This window comes from Protopterus annectens, chromosome 13.part0 (genome assembly GCF_019279795.1).
Source record: "Protopterus annectens isolate FY-2018-M chromosome 13.part0, PAN1.0, whole genome shotgun sequence".
Classification (NCBI taxonomy): Eukaryota; Metazoa; Chordata; order Ceratodontiformes; family Protopteridae; genus Protopterus; species Protopterus annectens.
In genome coordinates, this window is record NC_056747.1 from 927,624,506 (window position 1) to 927,636,946 (window position 12,441).

The 12,441-nt window shown below is 40.8% G+C and overlaps 1 protein-coding gene across 2 annotated transcripts in view; it reads right to left on the reverse strand.

Annotated features, from left to right (window-relative positions):
• WNK4 (WNK lysine deficient protein kinase 4) overlaps positions 1 to 12,441 on the reverse strand; it is an 895,969-nt gene that overhangs the window by 401,703 nt on the left and 481,825 nt on the right. For both annotated transcript variants that reach the window (XM_044054689.1, XM_044054688.1), the window contains exon 3: positions 11,729 to 11,949. In XM_044054689.1, coding sequence (XP_043910624.1) covers positions 11,729 to 11,949 — 221 coding nt within the window. The remainder of the gene's footprint in view (positions 1 to 11,728; positions 11,950 to 12,441) is intronic.

Consider the following 12,441-nt stretch of genomic DNA (forward strand, 5'->3'; position numbering starts at 1 on the left):
CAAAGGGGATAACTATACATTTCTTGGCATTGAGCTTGAGCCCATGGCTCTGGCACCAAGCATCTGTTTCTGTAAGGCCCTTTTGTAGAGTATCCACATCATTTGGGGATTCAATAATGGCTTTGGTTCCTTCACACTCATTTTGAGGTCTGAAAATGTGGAAGGCATTGCAGAGATGGGGTGGTCTCACAGCCTTCAACCATGTCTTGGTAACTGCACAGACGTCAACATCCTCCAATATGAGGAGTGATTCCAGGGAGTGCAGTTTCTTGTTTAAATTCCTAGCATTAAGTCGCATGACCCTGAGTTTGTCTTGATTAGATTACAATGGAAAATGTGTTGTTTTGATATTGTCTAAAAAAGGCAGTATGGAGGAGGCTAGGGCCTTTGCCAGCATCCGAAAGCCTAGGGGGGATAAATATTTGTACTCCAAGGGACTGAACTGCTGACAGTGGGATACGCACATATGCTTTTCCTGACAAGACACACATCAATTGACTGCAGTGAGATTAGAACCCCAACTTAATTAGGTACACCAACTAGAGAACTCTGTACTTAATGCAGGCACCATGGCACAAGTCACATGTTATTAATGAATGAAGGCCTGACTTATGTTGGTTGGAGACCAATAGTTTTCTTTATGAGAAGGAACATTACCCCACCATAACACAGACACTTCAGTGCATTACTGTTATGATGAATGATCGTTGTTAGTTGAATGCACACCTTTGCTATAAGCATTAATTTCAGAAATACCAATGTACTGGGATGACGGTATCATAAAATAACTACTTTTGGCTTGTTATAACATGGCGTTATTTTAGTTTCTTTCAACATTTTAATAGATAATTTTGAATTCTAACCCTGACCGCTTAAGCTTATGTATTTTCTAATCAGTGTCTTACCTCCCTCCCAAATGAACCAAGCAGTGCAGAGCATCCTTGTCTCTAACCTACCCATGGCTATCCTGATGAGGCAGCATGCTGATGGATAAGTCATAATGCCAGATGAAATGATCTTTCAGCAATTTACTGATAAAGAGACTGAAGAAAATAACTGCATTTACAATAATGTAATAGTGGCAGCACTCACAAACATGAGATTTATTTTGCTGCAACACCATTTACATTACTACCTTTGGCACTTCAGTTACGGACGTACCTCCTGTTCAGTTAGGGACATGTGGCTCAAGAGCCAATAGAAGAAGCTGAATGTATGTTCAGACATAAACCCAAAGGCCTGCAGTGTCCTAGAAGGACACCTGGCTTAATAGAAGCCAGTTGCCACCTCCTAATATGACAGTGCGTGACGTTCAGCCCCAACATACCATTGGCAGCAAGGATTTCTCACTAATGTGGTTGAAATGATCCTGCAAGGGTTAATAGACAAAACTTGCCCTGCACATTGCTTCTTCAGCATTTCTGCATCTTGGGCTCCAGTAACCCCTGATGCACACCAGTGAAATGTGCAACTTTGTCCATCATCTACTTGTTTGATGTCCAGTCTGACCAGATGGCATTCTGTGAAAACTATGATGTTCCTTTCTCATTGATAATGGAAATTTGCTTAGCAGTAATCAGGCCTTCCTCCAGTCTAAAATTCCTATCCTTTTAGATCTATTAATGAAGTATAATCTTTCTTAAGTTAAATATGCACGGCCCTCTTCAAAAGGAACCTTGACAATTGGATGGGAGATAGGAAATTCATCCCGGGGATCACATCAGTCGCCCTGCTAGACGGGTCCAGGGAAGTAAATATTGTGGGAAGAAATAGCCAGGGAAATTGTTATGGCTAGGCTTGTATAGGCCCTAGGACTGATAGCTTAGTACCAACCTATGAACCTATGTCCACTGGAAACTTCCATGTAGCCAGCTATCATTACTTACTTTTTTAAAAATATAAATCTGTGGAGTCTTTCTGTGATCATCTTACCTGCAAGTCTTACCACTTCTTAATGAATTTCAAACAGTGTTCAATCAGTAAGTCTACCAATGAATGCTAAGAACTTGAAATCCACAGCACAACTTAAAATCCAATGGCAAGAATGCAGCACTGGTATCTGAGGTATGAATGGATGTAGCCTGGTTTCCATGCTTGGAGTACAAGTAAATGGCCACTTTCAAAGCTGATATGAGCTACTCTTCGGATACTGATAACTAATTATCCAGCCAGCAGAATCAATTATATGAGAATGGAGTTGATGGGCTTTTCTCTCACTTCCAGCAATCCAAGGATGACTGATACACTCGACAGTTACAAAAGCAAGGGGCTAGATTTGATGGCTCTCATCTCAGATTAATCAGAACTTCAATCATATAACTATAGCATCAAATAAACTCTCACATAGAAAGATACAACAATCCAGTAATACTAGTTTTAAAGGAAGCAGTGGTCAAGGAGTTATTCTAAGCTACAAGGAGAGTACCAGGTTCCAGGTCATTACGCAGTATAGGTTATAGAAGACAACCTTGTAAGACCAGGCAGTTAGGCTAAGGATGACAAAAAAAAGGACATACTGTAACTTTTCCTTGTGGCTTTCAGAGTTGTAAACCCAGTCTTTGGATGACAGGTGATGGTATTTCATGTGGATGTTACAAATTTTGTTGTAATTATTATTAAACTGTAGGGGAGTTAATTTATTGCTCTTTGTTATGGCCAAATTTCCCATTCTCAGTCTAAATACCACCATTGTATGCACTGAATATGGCCACAGCTTCAGTGGGATCCACAAGACAGCAAAATGAATACATTAACAGTTATATCTTGTATATTGTTAATATGTTTATTAAGGCCTTACAGAAACAGATGCTTGGTACCAGAGCCATGGGCTCAAGCTCAATACCAAGAAATGTATAGTTATCCTCTTTGGGAAAAAAACATGTACCCATGAATTACCACATAGGTGGTAGTACACTAAACACCAAAGGTGTGATAAGAGACTTAGGGACACAGGTGGACAGTGGTCTCACCTTCAATAACCACATCGCCACAACATTCAGGAAATCCTTCTATGTGGCACACCTCATCACCAAGGGCTTTTCATCCAGAAAAAAGGAGGTCATTGTCCCACTGTACTCATCCCTCATTAGACCCTTTATAGAATATAACGCCCAGTTTGGTATGTACCTCTCAAGACATATGCAACTGGAAAGGCCACAGAAATACCTCACTAAAAGAATCACAGGCCTAAAGCAGATGCCCTACACTGACCACTTTAAAAAACTCCAGCTATACTCTGTCACATATCGTCTAGTCAGAGGCAATCTCTGCTTAACATGCAAGGCTATGTCAAACCCTGAGCTGTTGGACATGCTACACTTAAAGAAATCCCAATCCCTCAGAGCCACACGCTCCAAGGATCTAAACTATGTCATCACAATAAAACAAAACATGCTGGAGGGATAGGTTCCTGACCCAGAGACTCCCCAGACTCTAGAATAGACTGCCCATACATGTCAAGCAGAGCGCCTCTTTGGCCCTCTTCAAAAGGAACCTTGACAATTGGATGGGAGAAAGGAAATTCACCCCGGGGATCACGTCAGTAGCCCTGCTAGACAGGAATCCAGGGAAGTAAACAGTGTGGGAAGAAATAGCCAGGGAATTATTATGGCTAGGCTTGTATAGGCCCTAAGGCCGATAGCCTAGTACCAACCTATGAACCTATATACTACCCAGAAGAAAGAGAGTTTTAGTCCATTCTGATGGGTTGAATGTTGCACATAACAAGGCAGAAGCCTTCTCAATTTCAGTCTCTGCACTTCAGGATTTCCAAGGTGATTTTAAAGTCTCATCTGTCTTCACTTCCATTCTCCATTCCAGTAAATGGATCCACTTGTCAACCACTCTCCCTGTAAAAATGTACTTTCTCATATCAGGAGTACACAGTATTCCATAAGTCTGCTGATAAAGTTCCCTACTGCCTCTACTATCACTCCCTTACAATGCTTCCCCTTTACGTTTCATCCCTTGTGTCATTCATGCACCTGACTTACATCTCAAGTCTGTTTTCTTTTAAACTGAAAAGGTGAATATTTTTTAGTTTTTTCTTGCATAACCACACCTTAAGCCCCCACAGTTTCTTAGTTGGCATTAATACACCCTCTTCAGCATTGTGATTTCCATTTCCCTATAAGGTCTCTGGAACTGCAAAGGTCCCATAGCTATGGCCTTACCAGTGTGTGATGAAAGGGTATTATTATTACTGTATTTTCAGTTCAACTTCTCCACAAATGCTTCATAGCACTTAATTTGTCTTTACTGTTTCCCTTGCCAACTGTGGCTAGTTGTGTAGTTTCCCTTGTAATGAGAACCACAAGCTGCTTTTCTGCTTTTGGGATTTTCAGTCTAACTTCTCCAGTTGGCTATTTTGCCTCTTAGGTGTTGCTCCCCAGGTGCAGCCCATATGTGGAAGGACTAAAGTTAAGCTGCCACCCCTTACGCCATGTCTAAAGTAATCTGATTTACACCTAAAAGGCTAAATATGCTGAGTTTAGCTCAGTACCTGCAGCTCTAAATGTGTCATTCATCTTGAGTGCACCGCACCTACAGGTCATCAAAGATGGACTGTAAATATTGCTATTGAACAATGCAGTGTTATCATTGTATTGAATTTGTGGCATGTGGCATTGTTTATAAGCAGCCTAAAATGTCTCAATCAAACTGGCACAAATCTCTACTGTAACTGCTTCCAGTTCACACATCTTTCCTCTAAGGATTCTGGTATTGCTCAGCCAAACTCTAATTTCATTTCCCCCATCACCCTTTGGATACCCCATTCCCTTGTCCTGTGTGGTCTTGTTTGGTTTGGAGATTTTGAGACCCTGCCTTCTTTCAACTGGTAACCATATAAAATGTTGGGCTCCGCTACAGCAAATCCAATAATGCAGAGATTGAGTGCCCAAAAAATGGACTTACATATACTAACAAGATAGCCATTTTTTGGAATGCTCCCTTTTTTCTGAGGTATGGTGAGCTTGGAGTTTGTTTATATAAATTTGGGGGGTTGGGTGTCACCCCCACACACACACATTGGAGGTGCAGAGGGGGGTTTACCCCCCTGCAAAAAAGAAGTTTAAAGGAGAACAGCAATATTAAAGAGTCACTCTTCTCTGGCAATTTCAATGTTTTTTTTCTGCATGTCAGTACTCGGCATTTCACCAGGGGCCCCTGCCATCCTTGTTTCTTGTGTTCTTCCTTCTGTTTTCTTCTTCACTCACTTCCTTTGGTAAAATCCTCATCTGCTTTTATATACATTTTACTTGCTTGTCTACTCTCCTTCCAATTTTCCCTTCTCTCCTACTCTGCCTCCCTTCCCAAGTGTTGCCAGTTCTTCCCTTCTCCTTGCTGTTATTTCTTATCACTTCAGTACTGTCTGTACTGTTTTTGCTACTTCTTTCTCTTCTGTGTCCCCTGCTACCACTCATCTTCTAGCTTTCTATACTTATTCTGGCTTTTCTGTTGTCCCTCTGCCCCAAGCTGCCCCTCATTTTGCTCAAATTTCCTCCTTTACCTGAATTCCCTTCACACCCAAACTCATTTCTGTCTCATTTTAAATGGATAGTCATCCTAATGTGCCTTCCTAACATTTGCTTCAGTAACACATTTCCAAGGGGAATGACATAAAGCCTGTTTCTAATTAAGAGCTTCCCATGCTGTTACCACTCCCTCCGTACCTCTTAACCTCCTAGAGCAAGAAATGTGGACAAAGCCATATATAAAAGTGAGACAAAGGGCAAATATAGGAAAAATTTAAATATTGCTCTTACAGACTTAGAAAGTTGATAGAATAGTAGATTTTGCATTAGCATGAACTTTCTGAAGGGTATGAAGTCTGAAACTCAAATGTCTGTTATTATTTTCTAACTTCAATTTTTAATGATATGCCACAAATATGCCAGAAAACCACAACTGTATGAAAAATGGATCACAAATATGAGGTAAAAATCTGTACAGTTGAGATGTATGACTCCCTTTCTGTCATCATCCCTTCCCCTCATCCTGATCTCTGATCCAGCAGTTGAACTATGACCCTTTTCTATCTCATGCTGCAGGCTCGTGGTACTAGGAGCACCTAACAGTATTGCCATACATGCCAAACCCCCAACAAACTGCAGCTTCCTGCTTGGTCCTCCTATTACACCATCTAAGGCTATTTTCATAAGATCATGAGTTCATAGATGGATTGTAATATGTGGGCATTCCTTACACTCTGAATGTTTTTATTTCTATTGTTAACCAGGTAAGCAAGCCAAAAGGGCAAGTGTAAATGCAAAATATATGGACAATTACAGTAGCTAATCAACTAGCAATTTTTTGGAGGTGGGAAGAAATAGGAATGCCCAGAGAAAGTCCAGTAAAGTCCATACAGAAAGTGGTCAGAGATCTTGACGGAACCCTGTACTTTAAAGCTGTATGGCAGAGATTTTAACCTCTGATTCACTGTGCTGTCTGGAAGCCGTGGTGGTGCAGAGTTAGCATTGTCGCCTCACAGCAAGAGGTTCTCCCGTTCGATTTTCGGATGGAGCTCCTTCTGTGTGGAGTCTGCATGTCCTCCCCACGGTCGAGTGGCGTTCGAAAGACATGCGTGAATGGGTGTGCCTTCTTTGAAGGTTAGGTGTCGGGCTGGCACCTCGGCACTGTAAAATCTACTGCCAATCATTAGCGGACCAGAGTTCTGCTGTGGCGACCCCTAACCGGGAAAAGCCGAAAGAAGAACATTCACTGTGCTGTCTCATTCAGTCTGTCTCTACATGACCTACTGCTGGACCTGGGAATGTTTTTCAGTCCCCTTAAACTCCTCCTTTCATCTTTGTCCCCAGATGATGCCTCTACTGTCTGAATTCCTTCCAGCAGTATCCATTCTGCTCTTCTTGAGCTTCATCTGTCTGTCTGTCCATGGCTTCCTTGTGATATGCATACTTTTCCTCAAATATCCTTATAGTACTCCTTGTATCCTCCCCTGACTGACTAAACACCTCCTCCACTTCATTTCTGCCTTTTTCTTCTGACTTTCACTGACTTTCCTGGTTTTGCCTGTTTGCCACCATTTGCCTTCTCCATCTGTCCCTGCTTCTCTATCATGTCTTCCAGGCAGAGCCAGATCATGGTTAAATGAGGCACTTGGCAGGGTAATGTATCAGGGCCCCCACAGCCGCCTCTCCCACTGGCAGCCATTTCAGTCCCATTACTTGACTATTTCTCCCTAGTTCCATAAACACTGTTCAGACCCGTCGGTGTGAATACATTACTTCTACAATGATTACAGATATTTGCATTTAATTTAAAACTTTTATTTCAAATTTCATAGCACAAAAATACTGACAGCCATTTGCTAAACAAACAATACCGTGTCACAATGAAAGCAGACTTAGCATGAACAGTAAACTTCTTTGCCCTTGAAACTCACATTTGTTGAACAGGCATTGAAAAAAATGCTTCTGGCCAGTGGCAGATAAAGTTTACCTTTGGACAGTTTTCAAATCAAAGGCTCCCTTGCATATATATTTAGGAGCATGCATGCATGTGTTCTTTGATTCACCTTCCTGATTATATTCCTTGTATAATACAGAATGATTTGTTAGAATGTGTTTTAAATGTTTTGAACACTGTTTTTTAAGTAAGCTATGAAGCAAAATACATGAATCAATAACAACAAACTTATCCATTTCAGAACATTTCAACCACAAAATGCCACTCAAACGTCTGTCATTAAAATCCACCAATATCAGTCAATATGCACAATCACGGCAGAAATAAAAGTCATCTGAATAATTCCACAAGATCTGTAACTAGCGAAGATATTGCAACTGGCAAACAACTTTACATTTCAGTGTTTCTTCTACAAATTCAGTGCCTGCTGCCCTTGAAGAATTAAGTGCCTATGTCATATTAAAAAATGAGTTGGTAAGCTGGTAATATTGCAATAGGGAATGGCTGGCAAACCAACAATAGTTACTAGAGATCTCATCCACTCATCCAAAGGAGGACAAACTCAGGAGTGCAGCACTCCCACCTCCCCTTAAAGATGACCATAGTATCAGCAATCCATCTACATGGTTTGGTAGCAGAACCCACAGCCTTTTGCATGAAAGGCAAGTATGTTACCTCTTGTGCTACTACCTCTTGTACTACTAACACTGCTTTCAAATTCTATAACACAAACACTGACTGGGATTTGCTAAACAAAACAAATATAAATTGAAAATAGACTTAGCACTGGCAACAGTAAACTTCTCTTCTCCTGAAATTCACAATTCCTTGAAAATGCACCGAAACTTACAATTCCTTGAGCAGTCTGGTGATTTGTGTAGAGGATTCCAGCTCTTGCCTCCCCTGAAACTCACAATTCCTTGAGCAGTCTGGTATTTGGAGTAGAGGATTCAAGTTCTTGTCTTCTGGAATCAAGGTACAGGGTCTGAGCCTGAGTAATTTAATTGAATATCCTGCCCCCTTAACTATGGCTTTCACACACATACAGCAAGTGAACCAAATGGGAATTTTGTCAAGGCAACTTATGGAATGGCTGGCTAAGCAACTTTAAATTCCATGCACATCTCTCTCACAGCAGCAAGTGCATGGAATATGTTTACATTACATGTGTGTGCATGTGCCGTATTAAAGACACATGTAGCGTGAGTGTGTATGTCTTCCTAAGAAGAAGACACTGTGTTAAATAAGAAAAGTTTTAATTGTTTTAATTAATGAAAAAGTAAATGTGGAAGCCCCCTGGCCAGTGCCCCCCACTAGCAACCGGGCCCTAGGCAACTAAGTAGGTCACCTAGCACTGGATCTGGTGCTGCTTCCAGGTTTGAGACAGTCTTCTCCTATCTGTGTATGCTTACATGTCTCTCCTGTCTGATTCACCATGTGCCTGTGCTGCTGCAAGTATAACTTTCCATGTCTGCTATAACTTACCTCACTTTTTCTTACCCCCTTCCATCCTGTCCTCTCTATTACCCTGTTCATCACCAGTCCTTCTGTGCCCCATTTGTCTAATCAGCAAAGACATCCATCCTCTCTAGCTTATAAATTTTCCACTTTAGCACCTTCAGTTTCCTACTAAGCCCATATCCATGCACACCGCAGTTTTCTAATTCAACCCCCACTACACATCCTGCACACATCGCCCACCTCTCCTCCTCATCTCACACTGTCCTGAATCATTTCTATTACTCTCTTACACCATTTCTGCCTACCTGGCTGACGGTTTATGCTAACCTCACTCGTTACCCTCTTCCTGCTCCTGTTAAGTCTTTGCCCTTATTTTATTCCCTTTTCTTGCTGACCCCTCCCTCCTTCTCTTGTATACCCTGTCTGTCTGTCCCTTCCTCCTCATCCTTTGGCAGTGCCCAGCACTGTTCTCCACCACCATGCTTTTCCTTGCCTGCACAGGTATCTTTTGTGTTTTGTACTCATATGCACTGTGGGAGGCAATGCTGTCTCATACTTACAGTCGTTTCTCTGAGGAATAAGAAGCTTTGTGCTTTCCCCTCGGTGTCGTTACTATTACCTGCACTACTTCAAGCTTTCTACTCCTCTCTCACTGACCTCTGAAGTGCAAAAGATACTTCTCTCCTACTGGGCTATTCAAGAACCTCTCCTTCTCTTTTAATGACTTCTGAATGCATTTCCACCCTGTTAGCATATCTTTGAGTAATAAATAGTAAAAAATAACAAAAACTAGGGAAACCAGTGGACAAAGGCCAGTCCAAAGAAACATCCACAGTCAAAGCATAAAACAAAGGACCAGCCAACTCAGCCGAAGATAAATAAAACTCCTTTAACACAACATATAAAAAATGGTAAATGCTTTTGCATATGTTATGTTTCATCAGACCATACAAATATAAAAAATCACCAGACTTAAATAGTTAAAGCTATAACTATAACTTAGATATTGTACTGCAGCTGGCTCATTTTAAGATTTTCACTACTGTTCCAGCTCACCTCTGCCAATGACTTCAGTCCATATCCCTAGTCAGTACTATCTCAATTCAGTTGAACCAATGACCCACATTTGTTTTAGTACACAGTGCTTTCTTCATGATGGCCCAACCTAGTTGATGATTACATATTCCCATGCTAATGTACAAGGGGTGGGAGGTTCGCATAATGGTTAAGGTGGTTGCCTTATAGACACAAGGTGCAGGGTTGGATTCTCACATGGGGTAATTGGCTAGGCTTAAAATGGTCCATAACGGTAGTTAGCCTAGTACTAATCTATGAACCTATGAATCTATTTGTCTCCTTGATGTATCAAACTATTCTAGCTGGTAGAAGTGTGTTACCATAAAGCAAAAAGGTGAAGTGCACTGAAAGGATTATTAGCCTCTCCTGGAACGTATTTGTGTGAGCATAAATGTAAGTTACAACCAAAATACAGGAACTGTTAGTAAGACTGTGAGTGAGGTGGGTGAAGCCCCTGCAGAGCCAGAAGGTATACCTCTGCTCATCATATGCACATTTTATAGCCCGACTGACTGTGGCTGCAACTTGTCAAAGCCCAGAGTAACAATGTTTATTTTCCATATGCTGTTAAGGTTGACTTCTTCGTGCATATTATTATATAATTATTTGGTTCAGTGGTGCAGACTGAGTGATCATACTTCCTATACTTGGCATATTAGCTGCCATACTTGACAGTGCTTATGAGCAATTAGTGGTTTTAATAAGGCATAATCATGACTTAAATTTCTGATGACCGCAAAAATTGCTTATTACTACTATTCAGTGAAAATGGAACGTGGTTGCATATGCATGCAAAACAAGGGTATGTTTTCCTTTCAAATACATCAAATTAACTTGCAATCTGTTCATTTCTAAACAACAGACTGCATGGAACAAGCATATTTAACAGCACACCAACAACACTTCAGTCTTCATTGCTGTCCCAGCTAGGCTTAGCCACGGATACAAGCAATTCCAATTTTCATTACTGTTCCAGCTCACCTTTGTCAATGACTTCAGTCCATATCCCTAGTCAGTACTATCTCAATTCAGTTGAACCAATGACCCACATTTGTTTTAGTACACAGTGCTTTCTCCGTGATGGCCCAACCTAGTTGATGATTACATATTCCCATGCTAATGTACAAGAACATATAAAACGTGCATAGGTATATGCACCATCAGGTTATTTGCTGATTTTGTGACCTAATGAATGAAGCTACAATTAATACTGTGGGTAAGTGTTGGATAGTACCTACAGATGAATTCTCTCAAGCCATAGGTAATCTGAGGACATGACCATCTCATGCATTTAGTGGTATACAGAAATCTTACCAAATGAACTAAAGCAGCTGTACTGCATTGGGAAGCTCTGAATGGCTCAACTTTTTGTCCTACCTGCATTTTTAAAGCTTCTTTGCATTAAACTCCTGTAAATCTACAAAGAATTATTGCAGCTATAAAAGTGATTTTGCTAAGACAGAAAACCAACATAAATATTCAGCCATTACATAACTCATCTACATAATGGCAGACAAAGCATGAATGTTTTGTCAATAAGTTTGAAATAGACTGGAGCTTCATTCAAAGGATAAATAATGAATGCACTAGTAAATCACACTGCAGTTGTTCAGTACCAACAATATACAACACTCTGGGCTAGCAGCTCTTCTCACCATGTGCACAGATCTTCACTGGCTTTGATTACTTTTATTTCCTCTTCAGTTCCCTAAAATGATGCTATTATGGTTCAGTTTCAATATAAAAACTAAAAGACTATTACCTATTACGCTTTTTGCAAAAGAAGAACACTTCAGTGTTGCAAGGCCGAGATCTCCAATCTTAACAGAACCTGTTGGCCCTGTAATGAAAATATTATCACACTTCAGGTCCCTGTGGATGATGGGAGGAGAGCGTGTGTGAAGAAAATGAAGGCCCTTTAAGATCTGTCGACTCCACCTCTGAAAAAGCTTCAATTTCATCTCCTTGAATCTTTTCAGGTAGCTGAAGTACAAAAAGAAATAAATATTGTTAGAAAAGTTATCTACAAACCTAACTGCTTCACTAGCCTAGAAAAAAATCAACATTTAAGCCACTTAACAAACTTATGACGTTTACCACTGAGGCTTTTTTTTGGGGGGGGGGGCTCTTGACACATGTAGTTTTCCCCCTGCCTCATACATATCAGTGTCACATTTGTTCTTCTATTCCTAGAGAAGGTACATTCTTCTGACACCCAGGCACTGCACTGGAAAAAAAATGCACAAAATCATATGAAAGCCAGCTTGGTTGGTATCAAATTGCTGTCTGCAGAAATGATAGCGAGATATAGTAGTACATTCCCCCATACGTTCTGCTCTATAACAAGCACTGTCTTGTGCATTTTGCATAAGTGGTGGTCCAAACCCACCATTCACTTGGCTATTGCCACGTGGCAAGATTACAGCACTTCAGTCTTCTTTCTCTGCAGAGAAAGATACATTGACCTTTACCTAT